This window comes from Hippopotamus amphibius, chromosome 1 (genome assembly GCF_030028045.1).
Source record: "Hippopotamus amphibius kiboko isolate mHipAmp2 chromosome 1, mHipAmp2.hap2, whole genome shotgun sequence".
In the NCBI taxonomy this organism is placed as follows: Eukaryota; Metazoa; Chordata; class Mammalia; order Artiodactyla; family Hippopotamidae; genus Hippopotamus; species Hippopotamus amphibius.
This window is the reverse complement of record NC_080186.1, coordinates 213,965,813-213,982,925: the sequence shown is the minus strand read 5'-3', so window position 1 is coordinate 213,982,925 and position 17,113 is coordinate 213,965,813. Positions and strand designations below refer to the sequence as shown.

At 35.8% G+C, this 17,113-nt stretch overlaps 1 protein-coding gene across 3 annotated transcripts in view; it reads right to left on the bottom strand.

The window, feature by feature from the left end:
- HOMER1 (homer scaffold protein 1) overlaps positions 1-17,113 on the bottom strand; it is a 119,644-nt gene that overhangs the window by 69,120 nt on the left and 33,411 nt on the right. For all 3 annotated transcript variants that reach the window (XM_057740400.1, XM_057740401.1, XM_057740399.1), the window contains one exon: positions 5,276-5,432. In XM_057740400.1, coding sequence (XP_057596383.1) covers positions 5,276-5,432 — 157 coding nt within the window. The remainder of the gene's footprint in view (positions 1-5,275; positions 5,433-17,113) is intronic.

Sequence of the window (17,113 nt, the reverse complement as noted above, 5' to 3'; positions counted from 1 at the left end):
TTTCTTAAAGCCAACTTAGCTGAAATATATTGTGATACAGAAAAGACTTTCAATCCTGTAGTAAATTTTCCTTTACTCAAGAGAGAAACAAACCCTTAAATATATACTTTACTTCTTTATGTATAAAGTGGTATAAAATCATGGTAATGAGAATCACTATCATTTCTGTTTATAACAGTTTCTTAGAAAACTAGTATTTTAGTATTTTATTACATATTAACTTTGCTGATCACTTTAATAAATTTCAACTACCCTTTAACACATTAAGTTCGTTCATCCCCTCTGCCAGTACTGTTAAAGTGTAGAATCAGTTTTAGTTAAGTAGTCTAATGACTTTGTAATTGAGACTGAGATTACAAAGCGATCCCAGTAATAATAAAAATAGACATGTTATCAAATCCATAAGCAGTTATTTAGTGAACTACTAAATGTGGAATAAAAGTCAATTTTTCAGGGACTTTCTAAGTGGCACAGCAGTTAAGAATCTGCCCGCCAATGCAGGGGACTTGGGTTTGATCCGTGCTCCAGGAAGATCCCACATGCCGAGGAGCAACTAAGCCTTGTACACCACAACTATTGAGCCCGCGCTCTTGAGTCTGTGAGCCGCAACTACTGAAGCCTGCGCGGCCAGAGCCCGTGCCCCACAACAAGCGAAGCCAACGCAATGAGGAGCCTGTGCACCACTACGAAGAGTAGCCCTGGCTCGCCGCAACTAGAGAAAGCCCGTGTGCAGCAACGAAAACCCAACGCAGCCAAAAAATTAATTAATTTTATAAAACTATAAAAAAAATCAAGCATTTTCAGAACAAAGCTAAATCTGTACACCACATGAACAACAGTATAAATGTAAATATTTATGAGCTATGCAAGCATTGATGAAATTATAATGAATACATGATATCTGTCCTACTAAAGTAGACAGTAAGAGAGTGGTGCCTCGCTTTCTCTCACAGACAGCAGCCATGAGAGCCCTTATTCTCTATAAGCATTTTTACCTCCAACAAAATTTATATACAAATATACTGCCTTACCCTTCCGTGCAAAAGCTGTTTTTCCTGGCATGTCATTTTAGTTCCTGTAAAATGTCGCTAATAACTGCTCTAACATGCAGGGCTGTCATCAAATGAAAGACTGAGTGGGAAACAATATACTAACAAATGGTAAGGATGCGTTTGGACATGCAACTTTGTGTGTGAGTACCTACTAAATGCCACGCACAATTCTAGGAACTTGAGATATTGCAGTGAGAAGCAATGTAATTGTGAATTACATTCCAGAACAAGAAGAGTCAGTCAATGAACAAGTAAACAAGCAGCTGACCCATGAAATTTCAGAGAGGGGTAAGTGCTGTGAAGACCGCAGACCAGGATGGGATAAAGACTGAGAGGCAGGAAGGCGAGGGCTTGAGTGTTCCCTGAGGAGGGCACACGTGAGCTGGGATCTGAGCGTTGCCAAGGGAAGACGCGCCTCTTACAGCTGATCATAATAACTCTCCAACAGTGAGGCAGCCGTGGGCTTTATGAGGCTGTAAGAGACAAGTGACTCACGTGTTGCTCGTCACTGACCTTCTGTTTTTCCTATTTAAAATTAATTGCTTTCTGCTTTTATGTTTAAGACTTCCATTTTAATCCCATCCTGAACCTTTCCTTGCCTCCATGTGACACGTTCTGGGATTCTTTCATCAGTGAAGAAAGCTTTAAAATAATAGATGATTCTGCACTTAAATTTATTAGAATTCTTAGAATAGAATGCTACTATAAATCCATTTTTTAAAATGTTTAGTTCTTTAAAATAAATGTGTCTCAATCCCACAGGTCTTGTCTTTTCAAGGAAAGGGAGTAGAAATGCTGTCATTACTGACCATACAGTGCCCTGATCGTGGCCCTCGGCCATGCTGATGTCTCTGCAGTAGGACTAGAAAACCTTCAAGCAAACTTGACATGCACAGTAAAGGCCCTAAGTGAGAACAAATGGATGTTTTCTAATCAGGGGCACCTAAGGTTTTCCCAGCTCATCATGTTGTGCAGAAACAGAAGAGACAGGGAGAAGAAACTCATTCACTTAGCTGCATCAAATAAACCACTACTGTTTACCGAAAAACTACCCCTTCAGGGAACTGCAGTAGTTAATACCATCAGTTTAGAAAAGTAACTAGAAAATGGAAAATGTGATAGAAAATATAACTCTGATACAGAGGGTAGATTTTATTAAAATAAACCAAAAAAAAAAAAACTTTTCACAGAGTTATATAAGAGCCTAATAATTACAAACTGTAAAGTATATTCAAAAATGGAAATGACAGAAGCAATAGTTCATACCACTTCAGGAGGAAAAACACCTGCGGATTATTTAATCACAACGGACTTGGGCCTACTTTACTTTTATATACCATTTAACTGCCCTCGCCAATATTGGGTTGGCCAAAAGGTTCGTTCACTTTTTTCTGTAAGATGGCTCTACTAGCACTTAGTTGTCTTTAACTTCATTTTAAAGAATTTCATTAGATTGTATGTGACAGCTGTCATATCAGCGTGCATTTAAAAAAGACAAAATTGGTGAATTTTTGTGTAGCCATTTTAATATTGAAGATGAAAGAAAAAAGCAACATTTTCGGCATACTATGCTTTATTATTTCAAGAAAGGTAAAAACGCAACTGAAAAGCAAAAAAAGATTTGTGCAGTGTACGGAGAAGGTGTTGTGACTGATCGAACATGTCAAAAGTGGTTTGCGAAGTTCTGTGCTGGAGATTTCTTACTGGACGATGCTCTACAGTTGGGTAGACAGTTGATGTTGACAGGGATAAAACTGAGGCATTCATTGAGAACAATCAACCTTATACCACTTGGGGGATAGCCGACATACTTAAAATATCCAAATCAAGTTTGAAAATCATTTGCACCAGCTTGGTTATGTTAATCGTTTTGATGTTTGGGTTCCACTCAATTTAAGCAAAAAAAACCTTCTTGACCATATTTCCTCATGCGATCCTCTACTGAAACGTAATGAAAATGTTCCGTTTTTAAAACCAACTGGGACTGGCAATGAAAAGTCGATACTGTACAATAATGTGGAATGGAAGAGATGGTGGGGCAAGAGAAATGAACCACTACCAATCACACCAAAGGCCTGTCTTCATCCAAAGAAGGTGATGTGTATATGCTGGGATTGGAAGGGAGTCCTCTATTGTGAGCTCCTTCCAGAAAACCAAACGATTAATTCCAACAAGTACTGCTCCCAACTAGACCAACTGAAAGCAGCACTCGATGAAAGCGTCCAGTATTAGTCAACAGAAAACACATAATCTTCCATCAAGATAACAAAAGAATGAATGTTTCTTTGATGACCATGCAAAACCTATTACAATTTGGCTGGGAAATTCTGATTCATCCACTGTATTCACCAGACATTGCACTTTCAGATTTCCATTTATTTTGGTCTTTTACAAAATTCTCTTAATGGAAAAAATTTCAATTCCCTGGAAGACTGTAAAAGCACCTGAACAGTTCTTTGCTCAAAAAGACAAGAAGTTTTGGGAAGATGGAATTATGAAGTTGTCTTAAAAATGGCAAAAGGTAGTGGAACAAAAGGGTGAATACACTGTTCAATAAAGTTCTTGATGAAAATGAAAAATTTATCTTTTGTTTTTTTCTTAAAAACAAAAGGCACTTTTTGACCAACCCAATAAAACCACATCTTGTCTATGGTTTGGGCCAAGACAGAAATACAAATTACAGAGAATTGAAGGTTCAAGTCAGGGAAAAGATATAAATTAACACTCCAGGGTCTGAGATTATAAAAATTAATATCTGTTAATTTCACTAAACTGTTACAAAACGTGGGAAAATTATTCTTTATTAAATAAAGCTTCACAGAAATTAACTATTGCTATTTCCCAAGTCCTATAAATCCTAAGTAAAAATGAAAAGAGGATCAATTACTCAAATAAATATATGTTAGTCATTTATCTACCAAAGTGCAATAGCCCCTGGGGTCCTATAATACAGTTAAGGAGATAAGGAATCAGCACACAGAAGAAAGACTGAAAGCTGAACATTAACTTATCTTTTACTCCCCCCAAATCATTAGGCAATACATAATTAAAAGCCTAGTCATATTAATAATAACAGTAAATGTTTATATAATGATTACTATACACACTTTAAGTGCTTTTGCCTAAATTAATTTATTTAATCTTTACAATAATCCCATGATGTAATGATGTAGTTAGTTATATTAGTTTTCTTTTACAGATGAGAAAACTGAGAAACGAAGACATTAAATATCTTGCTCTAGATCTCATGCCTAGTAAGTATTAAAGTAAAAATTCAAATCAGATGGTCCGGCTCCAGAATCTGTGGTTTTAACTCTACACTGAACTGTGCAAATTTCCTAGGATTGGAATGGTCTTATGGCATCAGAAAAGCTTGAAGGAGAAGAATGAGGCCTTATCTTTCCACACACTATATCCAGAAACTGATAACTGGTATTTACCTACATGTATTATTCAAAATTCATTGAGGAAAAAATAGGCTTTCCCCTTTTGAAATGCATACTATCCATCATGCACTGAGCTAACCAAGTGCTTTGCAGATGCTAACTCAATCCTTACAACCACTACTGAGGTGAGAACAATGAAGCTCAGAGAAGTAAACACATAATTTTCCCCAAATCAAAAACTTAGAATCTAAAATTCTACTTAGATGGTAGAATTGAGATATAACCCAGGCAGTCCATGCTCTTAAACATTTTATTATCTGCTTCTCCTAAAAAATAAAAACAGTTCCTGTCCGTATGCTTCTCTTCTGAATAATGGATGTCAGCTTTATTGTTGAATATTGAATTTAATATTGAAAGACTTCCTATGATTTAGGGATTTTGAACTGCCTACTAGTCTACAGAAGTATATCTGAAAAGAAATCTAGTTCCTCAGTAGATGACATGCGCCAAGAGTAGAAACTGTGTCCATTCTGTTTACAACTATATTCCTAACAACTAGCAGTGCCTGACACAACAGATATGAATGAATATTTATCAAATAAAATGACTTCAAATTTGTTGAATATTTTGGCATGTAACTCAATATATATAAGGTGGTTAATCCAAGTAATTTCGTGGATGAAAAAGTTGCTCCCCTAAACATGATCAATTTTGTTTTTTAAAAGGTAAGTTTTTAAAGCTCAAAAGAAAATATTTTATTTTAATGAAGATAACTAAGTAAAACTGAAGTGTATACTGCATAAAGCAAAACAGCAAGGTTCTTTAAAGAAAATGTACCTTTGAGCCATCCAAACTGATTATCCTATACACGTTTCTTGTGCTGTCATAGAAATAAGACACAGTAACTGCGTGCTTGCTGGTGGGTACCCAGTTCTTCTTCGTGTTTGGGTCAATCTGGAAGACATGAGCTCGAGTGCTGAAGATAGGTTGTTCCCTGTAGGGGAGAAAACAAAATGACAGGCTGAAACCACCAATTTTATTCCACTGGACAAAAGAACATGAAAACTGTGAGGATGATTCCATTTACCCCAAAACTCCCACATCCTTGACAATAAGAGAAACTTTGAACACTCTAAGTATTCAATCATAAGCTTCTTTAAGACAATTACAGTCAATCTTTATTATCTGAAGATTCTGTATCTGTGATTTTGCCTACTCAATAAAGTGCATCTGTAACCCCAAAATCCATACTTGAGGTACTTTCTTGGTCTTTTCCAGTGACCTGACATGCATGTTTCCACCTGCGGTGGATCGAGGCAGCACCCCACCTTCTTGTTTTAGCTCTCCTACTAACAGGTGTCCTTCCTGCAATCTATTTAGCACCGTGAAATTGGCATGTTTGTGCTTTTTGCTGATGTTTTCACTGTTTCAAATGGCCCCCAAGCACAGTGCCGAGTGCTGTCTGTTCCTAGGTGTAAGCAGACTGTGATGTGCCTCATGGAGAAAAAATGTTATATAAGTTGTGTTCAGGCATGAGTTACAGTGCTTTTGGCCATGAGTTCAATGGTAATGAAACATGTACTAAATAGGGTGTCTTTAAATAGAAACACACATCAAACAAGGTTATTATTGATTGGCTGATGAAAATGTGACCAGAGGCTCACAGGAATCTAACCCTGTGTTTCCTTCAGGACAATGGTTCAATATTCATTAATGCAGTGTTTGTGGTGCCTTTATAGAACAAAACAAAAATTAGAACTGACAACATGCTGTTAAAATACAAGTATCTTATGTAGAGAACAAACATATGGACACCAAGTGGGGAAAGCAGGGAGGGCTGAGGGGGGAATGAATTGGGAGACTGGGATACCAAATTGTACACTCCAAATATATGCAGTTTATTGTAAAAAATAAAAAATTTTTTAAAAAAATACAAGTATCTTATATGTGACTCTCACTAAGTTAAAAGTTTTTTACCCATTTAAAACTACATTATTCTGGTAACAGGTAAGGAATCTACTGGGAAAGTTTACATTCAATATAATCTCTACTATACTAAAAAACATAAGGAAAACAAAGTAGCCCAGCAACACAGTACCTTTTACTTAGATCAAGTAAGGCCTTAAAGACAGATTTTTAAAATTATATTTTTAAGAACTAAAACTATTCAAAAATATATATTCAAAATATGATCATTACAGATTTCCTTTACAGTCTGAAAAAAACAAGCATGAGATGATCTGTATGTAATAGAACCATTCTAAGGCAAAATCTTCCAAGTTCTCAGTAAAAATTCTCTTGTAAAGAGCATTTACCAAATTTTTTTTGGAGTCCAAACGTTTCTTTCATTTACATAACACTTTTCTTTCCTAAACCGCTTAAGGTCCTAAAGAGAATTTCAACTGGTATTATACATATAATGTTAAAATTAAATAAGTTTAAAGTTTTTAATTTTAAAGAATTAAAAATTTTTTCCAATTTTAAAGAAGGGAAAAGAGAGTATGGGAAAGAGTGAAATTAGAAAACATCCAAGGCAAATCTTGATGTTTGGTAAAATGATTCTTTGATTAATAATAATGGGCTGGGTGTCACATATGTCTCCTATGATTTACTTCAGCCCTTCGAGAGCTGTTATGAAAGGGAGGTACCTTCCCTATATGTGACCTGGCTCTCCCCAGTTTTATTTCTGGAAACCACCATAACAACTGTTGTTATTAAAGAATCACTTCTGATAGGAAGTAAGTGATGCATTTTATACCCCTCCCTAAAAAATGAAGCAGAAAGTCGTCACTTTTGGCTTAACTGCCATTATACACAAGTTCATTAACAAATAATTATTAATAATCTTCATTCAACAAATAATTATCAATCATCTGGCGAGGCACTATGCCCAGGTGGAGAATTCTTCCAAATTAGGAGTAGGTCTTATTCACTCCCTTTCTGCATCCTCAATCCTTGACTTCCACAGTACGGCTGGTGCTACATTTGGGCTATCGCCCAAAAGCTCTGCAACCTCTGCTTTTCTTTCCTTTTTTTTTTTTCCACCTTTTAATTAAAGTTCAGTGACTGCAGCTAGGGAAATTCATTCACACAAAATTCTACTTATTAAGACACATAAGGAAGGGAAGTGGGCCACTCTTGCCTTTGATGAAATTTTTTTTTTCATTTGACGGGGGTAAATTTCTAGATAGAGTAGGCTGATAAATATAAGAATGTGTTCTAATAAATGTATTTTCAAAAAAAAAAAACCTGTTAAGACAATGATATTGCTTTTGGAAGCCTTATATGACTAATCATCAAATCCTTATTCAATGCAAATGCAATGTTTTGAGTCCAATAAATACTTCCCACACCATATTAATTCACACAGTGTAATTAACCTGCACAATTATTCCACACAATTTAATTTCATTCTGAATAAAAATCTTTAGGGTAAACTAGCTATTTTACAAGCAAATGATGTCTGATATCAACTAAATATACTACTTTCTTTTCCGAATAGCTGATTTCTTAAAGAAAGTTATAGTTCAAGATTTCTGTGATCAAAAGCCTAGCCATCAACATCTGGATGATAAAGACTAGGAAAATAATTTTACAGCTGATACACAGGGAAGAGAATTCCTAGAAGTAACAAGGGTGTTACTATATCTATCAGGGCATACAAGTAGATGATTCACACTTATGGAGTATCTACTACATGCAAAAAACAGAGAGAGATGGTCTTTGCTTTGAAAAGTTCAATCTGGTGACAGAAGACAGAAATGTTAAATAAATAAAACGTTCTTCACCATGATAGACTCCCTGAAAATAAGTGGATAAGGGCTACTGTGGAGAAACTGATGCCTCAGGGGAGTCCGAAACCATGGCACAGTGGTTAGAGGGCATAGTCCAATGGCATGTGTAGCAAGAACCTCAGTGAGTATGAGTGCCTTTGCAGAATGAGGCTAGAGACAGAGAAGCCAGCTCATGAAGGTGCCCACTGGAAACTACTGAGAGATGTAAACAGGGAACAGCTTTGCATTTTAGAAAGATAAATTTGGTAGCACTGAAGAGGGTCGGTTGGAGGGAAACAACATTGGACATAGTGATGCTACTCAGAACCTTACAAACGATCCCAAGTATTAAAAAAAATAAAAAGTACAGGAGGCTAGGGCGTGGAGTGAAGACCTGAGGAGGGATTCAAGGCAAATTTAGAAAGCAGAATCAATAAGATTAAGTAACAGTTTGGCTGTAGCAAACAGTGATTCATCCACCAGGGGTGAGTTGTCTCCCAGAGGACATTTCACAATGTCTAGAGACACTTTTGGTGGTCACAACTGAAGGAGACTGCTACTGGCTTCTAGTGGGAAGAAGCCAGGGCTGTTGTTAAACACCTCCAATGCACAGGACAGCCCCCTACAACAAAAATCTATCCAGCCAAAAATGTCAGTAGTGCCAAGGTTAAGAAATCATGATGTAGGAGATGAAGGAGACCAGAAACCTGAGTCTCCCAGGTTTCTGGTCTGGGTGACTGAAAAGAAGGCAGTGCCCCTAGGCAGGATAATAAACAGAAAAAAAAGTCTGGAACTCGGGGATGAGCTCAGTTTTGACCAGGTTCAGATGTAAAACTGTCAGGAAGGGAACTTAAAATGTTAGTTTGGAGCTCAGTAGAGAAAACCAAGCTGGAGTGAAAAGTTTTGGGAATTATCAAGAGAGCTCATCACTAGTCTGTTTAAGGTACATTTCAACACTAAGCATGTGGACAAATTTCCTTTTAGAGAAAAGCTGTAAAAGCAGCAATAAAGAAGGTATACCTGAAATCTTAAAGCTCTCCTCTCTTAAAGATCTGAAAAGCATTTGTCACTGATTATCCCAAGTGTTCAAGTGTTAATACTTTTTCAAATAAACTGGACGGCACTCATACATAAAGGTTAGACACACTACTTCCTTTGTAACAATTCACACAAGACTAACTGCATCAAATACCAACATTTTCCAAAGTACGTTCTATGCAACAAAAGTCCTAGAATTGAGTGTTCCATGTTTAAATAAGTTCTGCAAACCCTGTGTATGTCCCACTCTGAAACATTTATAATGCACATTAACATATTAAAGGTTCTGAGAAGTCCTGCAGTAAAGAGACCACTTAACCCTGAATAACCCAGCATGCAGCAAAATGAACTTACCCCAGAATTCTTTCTCATGTAACACAGTAACATCTGATAGGACTTACATTTATAACCACAATATGAGAGTCTGAAGATAAATTCTGAGGTAAATACATCTCACTGAAAGCCAATCTGTAAATTCTACCATCTTTATTGACATTACTGTTACTAGAATATATACATAAAAGGCATAATACAAAATTGAGGTCTTATTTAGTCATGACTACAGTATTACTTCTTAAATAGATATAACAACACAAAGTAACTCTCCTAAGAAATTAAAATTAATCTAAAAACCAATTTTAAAAGCAAATGGATTTTGGAATGAAAGGCTTTAAACTAGTTTAGAAAAACAAAACTAAACACAGACGCAGAGACACACACACATTTTAATCCTAGAGAATCATCTTATTTGTAATTTCTTACATTAACAGTCAAGACGAGTAGCTCAAACGACCTTACTGTTAGAAGTTACTTAAGTACTTTCCAAAAGGTTCTTAAAATGATTCTAGGAAGTTGGTATAAGAAGAATTCTGAAGGTCTTAATCATAGGCTAAAACTTTGTAACAGTACTACATATAGTGATGGACTCTACAACTTAATGTGTGTAAAATTGGAAGAATGTAAGTGTAAGATGATTCTGAGGAAAATGTAGTACAATCAGAATTTTATTTTAGAAATAAAGTTTATTCAAACTCATAAAAATTGACATAAAGAATTACTGTACTTAACTCTCAGGCATCTGTGTAATAACAAAGAAAGGAGGCTCGTGAAAAACTGAAGTAAAATAAAAAGACTATTTGCCAAGAGATATGTAAGTTCTAGTTCTAGGAACAAAACAAAAAGTTAACATTTGTCATTTGGATAGCTTTGGTTAAAAAAAAATCAATGATAATGCTTTTTAAAAATTACTACTTAAGTCTATATTTTGGCAAACATGATGTGATTACTCAATAAACTTCTGTTCCAAGGAAGTGCAATGATATGGGTCCAATAAATACAACCAAGCTCAAGGGAATGAAGAGTAATTACACATTTCCTAGTCCTTTTTTTTTTCTCCTAGTCCGCTTCTTAGCGCCTAGCTTACAAATATCCTTTTCAGATATGTAAGTACAATTAGATATTGCAGCAAAGCAGATATAAAGAAAATTATGGTTTCAAACAATTCTCTGTATAAGGTAGATGATACCTTCCACTAAGACTCTGACATTGTTGGCTGACTATTCGCCAGCTATTACCCCTGGCTCCTTCCTAAATCACCTCAGATGTTCTCTACCCTCCCCACATGACTGTGAGAATGGGAATGCAGTCCCATTCTCCTTGCCAGAAGTCTCTTTAGGAATGGACCTCTGAAGCAGTTCTGGCTAATGAGATAATGAGAGAAAGTTTGCTGGAAGCTTTAGGGTACACTCACAAAAAGATACACGTGAGAAGGGATGTTCTCTTAAATAATATTGTGTTTGCTGTGACACTCGGACCTGAAGAGTCATCCTAGGATCTTGAGGGCAATTAACCTGAGAACAAAGCCAACACTGTGAAGAAGAGCAGACAGAAAGATCAAGAATCTGCTTCCCTGATTATGTCACTGAATCAATGATTCAGCCTCCAGGCTTTTCATATGATAAAATAAGTTTCCTAGTTGTTCCAGGCAGTTGTCACTTTAAAAACTACACAAATAATAATTGAGGAAAGAGGTTTACATATAATAAACTTTGCAATAATGTGCTCCCCAATAAAATGTGATTGGTGGTCTTCCAGTTCTCCTGGCTGGCTAGCTACACACTGGTCATTCATTAACTCTGTAACACAGACCCACAGTACATACAATTAGACTTTTAGGGCCCCGTTTAATAGTGTAGAGGTAATCAATGGAAAAATTTACAAGACTAACTGGTTGAGATGGGTGGGAGGAAGAAACATGGAAACTATAAAAGTTCATTATCAATTGACTTTCTGCTATAAGGATTTAACATCCAAAACATTTAATCAAGAAATAGCAGTATAACAGCATATTAGAGATATGCAGGCCACTACTAAGAGAAGTAAAAATTGGAATTTGTAAAAGCAGTTGCCTGTGGGGACGGGGCTAGATGGACAAAATGAGATAGGAAACTAGTACTTGTCTTTACAAAACTTTAAGTACTATTTAACTTTTAAAACTTGTACCAGTACTAGATTTTCTCAAGCAGCACAGCAGAGGAAACTATACTTAAATTACAGCTAATGCTGAGAAAAAAAAAATGCTTTAGGGGCCACTTTTGAAGACTGCCAAAGAACCATAGAATAAGAGACAATTTTTAATAGCTTAGAACTTAACTAACTTAACAGTACATGATATGAAAGAGGAAAAAAGGGAAAGTAAGAGAGGAGCATAAATCCAAATCTGCCTGACTACGGGTCTGGAAGTGCTGGAGGTATGTCCACTTCCCTCCTTCATTAGGAGTAAACACACAGGAAGGAAGACAAAAAACATTCTACTGTTAGCTTGGCTTTTGGAATTTGAAATGGAAATAGAAGCTGGACAATACTTGTTAAGGCCAAAAGGACATGGGCAAGGATAAGACAAGGAGTGGATGGACACTAGTGACCATTTCACTTCAAATGTGATGCCCGGAGAACTTCGTCTCAGCGCCATTATGAGCTGGCACAGCATGTCTCAGACAAGCTGGAGCTCGAGTACTGGCATTTCCTCAAAAGAACTGTCCTGTGCTACTTAATAATATAAAGTATAATTCCACTGGATTATCAGGTAATTGGCTTAATTAATTAAACCCACTCCACCAGCCAGCTCTCCTCCCCCAACACATGCCTGTAAGAAAAATCTTATTGACTAAAATAGCTGTTTTGATGCTGCTCAAAGATTGTGATTGCATATTACCAACTATGTATTTTTATTACTATGTTACGTGTTTAACAGGTGAATACTTATCCATTTTGAATTTTCTTTAAATAACAAAAAAACAACACATGCTTACTCTGAGGTAAGCAAAGCTTTTTCTACTAATGGCAACCCCACACACAGTTGTACCACAAGTGCGCCATCTAGTGATGAACCAAAAACACAGCAGGTGTTTTTTGTTTTAATTTCCAAGTTACTACACAGCAAATACAAAATTGTCAAGGACATTGCTGAATACAAAATTGTAAAGGACATTGCTGTAACACAGGTATACTGCCTTAAAATGTGACACCAACAACTACAAACATCTTTTCTGGAAGAATTTTTTTAAAGTGTATGATATGAATTCCTTGGTCTTTGAACTGGTCGATTATACATTCAAATGAAAGATTTTCTAAGAAAGTCATTGTATCATAACAACTGCACATCAGAAATATTTTCATGACATCAAGTATTTGATTTAATTATCTGAAAAAATATAATCAAATAAATTAAAATTTTCTATTTGGAGTTTAAGATTACTAAATTATAAAACTATACTTCAACAGTAACAACACCGTTTATACTCCTTATATACCAGCCCTCATTTTACAAGGTTTTTTTTTTTTCAATCTCAGTCCTTTCATTAGGCCACAGTGCTAGTTATTAAAGAGATTATAGTACTTATTTACCTTGGGCACTTTAATCAGTAGCTACATTTAAAAGATCAAAGAAATATGCTCAAATTCACAGGAAAGAGCAAGTAAACCCACTCAATATATATATTTAAGCAACATCTTCAATACTCAAAGAATCTGGCTTGCTATCCATTAAATAACTTCCAAGTGACATCATCTCTGCCCACTCCTCCATTTCAAACCCTATTTATTTCAGATAAACTATCTGGTGTTTTAAAATATATGAAGAGGTATGCCTGGTAACTCAATTACCTTTAAAATCAGTACTGTACTTTCAATTACACTAGACTTTAAACATTCTTCTTTTCCCAGATGATTTCCACTAAATAAAGCTATATTCTGAGAACTCACAGTATACATTAGGGAAATCTAAGGAAAAGAGCCTCTTATTAATGCGAACTTAATTCTTGTTAACATATGTGGCACATTCCTAAAAATCCAAAGTAAGTAATGTTCTAGTAGACGTCCAATTCCTAAAAACTCTTAAAGTGAATTAAATGTTAAAAGATTATTGAAGTTCTAATACCAACAATACTTCAAGGAGTAATAATACTCTTAGGTACTCTTTCCCTTCACACTTACTACAAACTAACCAAGTGAATATGCAATCCATATGCTATCTGAACAAGCAAATACTCTGAAAAATAAACCTAAGACTGAAAAAACTATCTGAAGGTATTTTGGCAAAACATCAACATTTGCTACATTTGAATAGTGGTTGCATAGATGTTTCATTATTCCCTGTATTATTCTGAATATTTTTAATTGCTCAAAACAAAGAATAAAACCGCACACTATTTCTCTAGAATTCTTACTAACCCTGAGATATCTGAATAAATCAGACACATTTTATTTTACACATATGTAGATCATTTTTTTTTAAACTGCTGTTTAAAAGTCTGCACTATGATCAGGACTGCACTATCCAATACGGTGACTACTGAGCATCTGAAATGTGGCTTGTGCAACTGAGAAAGTGAACTAGTTTATTTGATACTCAAGTTAGTTACTGAAATACTTTTAAGCACGTGCGGAACAATGTGGATATGTGAATCCACTGTTTCAAATGTAAATTTTACTAAATTTAAATTCAGATCAAGTATTTTTGATAAAATTTTAGCATCCAAACTGAGAGGTACTGTAAGTACAAAATACACAATAGCATGAAAAAAGAATGTAAAATCTCAATCTCCTTACATGTGTTAAAAATATTTTGGATATACAGTTGACCCTTGAACATGGGTTTGAACTGCGCAGGTCTACTTACAGACGGGTTTTTTTCCAATAAATATATTGGAAAAATTTTTGCAGACTATGCAACAGTTTGAAAAACCTTGCAGACAAACCACGTAGCCTATGAAAACTGAAAAAGTTAGGTATATTACTAATGCATAAAATATATGGGTCTATCCTCACATAAGTATAAGGTGAGTGATATTTAATCTAAAATTAATAGTGAGTTAGTTTTCTGTTTTTAACTTTACTTTCAAAGAATTACATTACTGTACAGTATGCTCCTCTCTCCGATAATTGCAGAAACTGCATATCAGCCTATCATCACAAGTAAGTGGTTCAAAAAAAGTAACAGGGACTTTCCTGGTGGTCCATTGGTTAAGACTCTGCACTTCCAATGCAGGGGTTCTATCCCTGGTCCTGGAACTAAGATCCCACATGCCCACCGTGTCCAAAAAAAAAAAAAAAAAAAAAGCACAATGTTTCTAATACTATATTATCAATATGACTGTAATACTGTATACCATAAAGATTTTATAACAATTCATTCATCAGTGTATACGCTAGGCTACTGTGAAGCACTCGTTTTGATTATTAACACTAGGCTACCATAAAGCCATCCCATTGCTGCCTCTTCATTATCAATGCGTGAATTGTTACACCTGTAAATAAAAATGAATTTTTCACATTATCTTTTCACTTTTGATGTCTAGTGTTAGCAACATGTGTAATACCTACAGTGTTTAGTATCATATGAGACAATACTGATGTAGGTACTGACGGACCACTCATCTTGTAAACAGATGATGTAAACTTAATATTGATAAATACAGTACTGTAGATGTATTTTCACTTCCTTATGATTTTCTTAATAACACTATTTTCTCTAGCTTACTGTATTATAAGAATACACTATATAATACATATAGCATTCAAAATATGTGTTAACCGACTGTTAATGTTACTGGTAACAGTACTGGTCAACAGTAGGTTATCAGTAGTTACGTTCTGGGAATTCAGAAGTTATAAGCAGATTTTTTTTTTTTAATTGGCTGCGTTGGGTCTTTTGCTGTGCGTGGGCTTTCTTTTTAGTTGCAGTGAGTGGGGGCTACTCTCTGTTGTGGTGCGCGGGCTCCTCATTGCCGTGGCTTCTCTTGTTGTGGAGCACAGGCTCTAGGCACGTGGGCTTCAGTAGTTGCAGCACACGGGCTCAATAGTTGTGGCTCACGGGCTCTAGAGCACAGGCTCAATAGTTGTGGTGCACGGGCTTAGGTGCTCCACAGCATGTGGGATCTTCCCGGAGCAGGGATCGAACCCGTGTCCCCTGCACGGGCAGGCGGATTCTCAACCACTGAGCCACGTAGGAAGCCCTATAAGCAGATTTTTGGCTGTGTGGGAGGTTGGCACCCCTAACCCCAACGGTGTTCAAGGGTCAACTGCATTGTCAACATATATTAAAATTTATTTTACCTTTTAAAAACTTTAAAAGTAAATTTAAAATTACATGTTACTCATACTGTATTTCACGTGGAAAATACTGGACAATTTTTGTAGCCACTTCCTTACTGACAGACATATAGGTTGTTCCAATTTTTGCACTATTACAAACAATGCCCTGTATGTTTACTTGTGTACACATGCACAAGACACTAGAAGTATATAATTCCTAGTCATGGGATATGCACCATAGCATATTTCCGAATTGCTTCTCACAACACATGTACCGGTTTATACTTTAATAGTCTAATATTATTTCCTTCCAACACTTGGTAAGCTCCAAGTAACGTCTTTAATATGTGCCAACTTAATGGGCATGAAATGGCATTTCACTGTTGCTTTAATTTGCACATCCCTGATTACTAGTGAGGCTAAGGAGGTCTTCACATATTTCTGGGTCATTTGAGCCCAAAAGATTTCTACCCTTATTCCTAAGCTTGTTTAAAATCTTATTTTAGCTCCAGAGAGTAAAAAGACCAGAATTCAAAGTCAGCACTCAAACTATATGCATGGGAACATCTCATATATACAATTCTAACCACATGTATAAACTTAATTAAGGTGAACACCCGCTAACTTAGAGAAAGGCAGAGTTGCCTATTTTTCTAAGTCTGATGACATTTAATATGTAAAAATCAGTATAGTACAGATACAGCATATATATATATTCTATTTTTCAAAGGTAAATTACAGTTCTTTGGTATAAAATTTAGTTTTTATATTTTTCTACCGAATTGTCTCTCACATGCCTCAAAATTTTCTCCTTTGTGGAGGGGTGAGTGAGAGAATGGTAAATGTTTATTAGTCAAACTTTTAACTTAGAGTCATCAAAAAAATTTCCCGGCTTAGCATCAAAAAATAATTGTAACAGATAAAACACATTTAATGTTAAACTAGAGGTCAAAAGTAACAATACAGTTCTCTTCTCAAATACATTAAACTCCTGGGTGCTTTCCAAACAGTAAACCCCACCAGTCCATTCCCACTCTATTTCTCTCTGCAATTCTCATTCCAACAGCCCTCAGGCTTGGAAGTGATTCTCACTTTCATCTGATCAAGTCTCCTCTACTCACAGCTAATGACTAGATTTATCTCCTTTCTGAGTAGTTTAGCTACAAGTCTACCAATGAACAGCACCTGTCTAGCACTTTCCTTTGCCTCCTTCAGGTGTTGGCTCAAATGCTACTTTCTCAGTGAAGCCTTCCTGGTTGCTCTATATAAA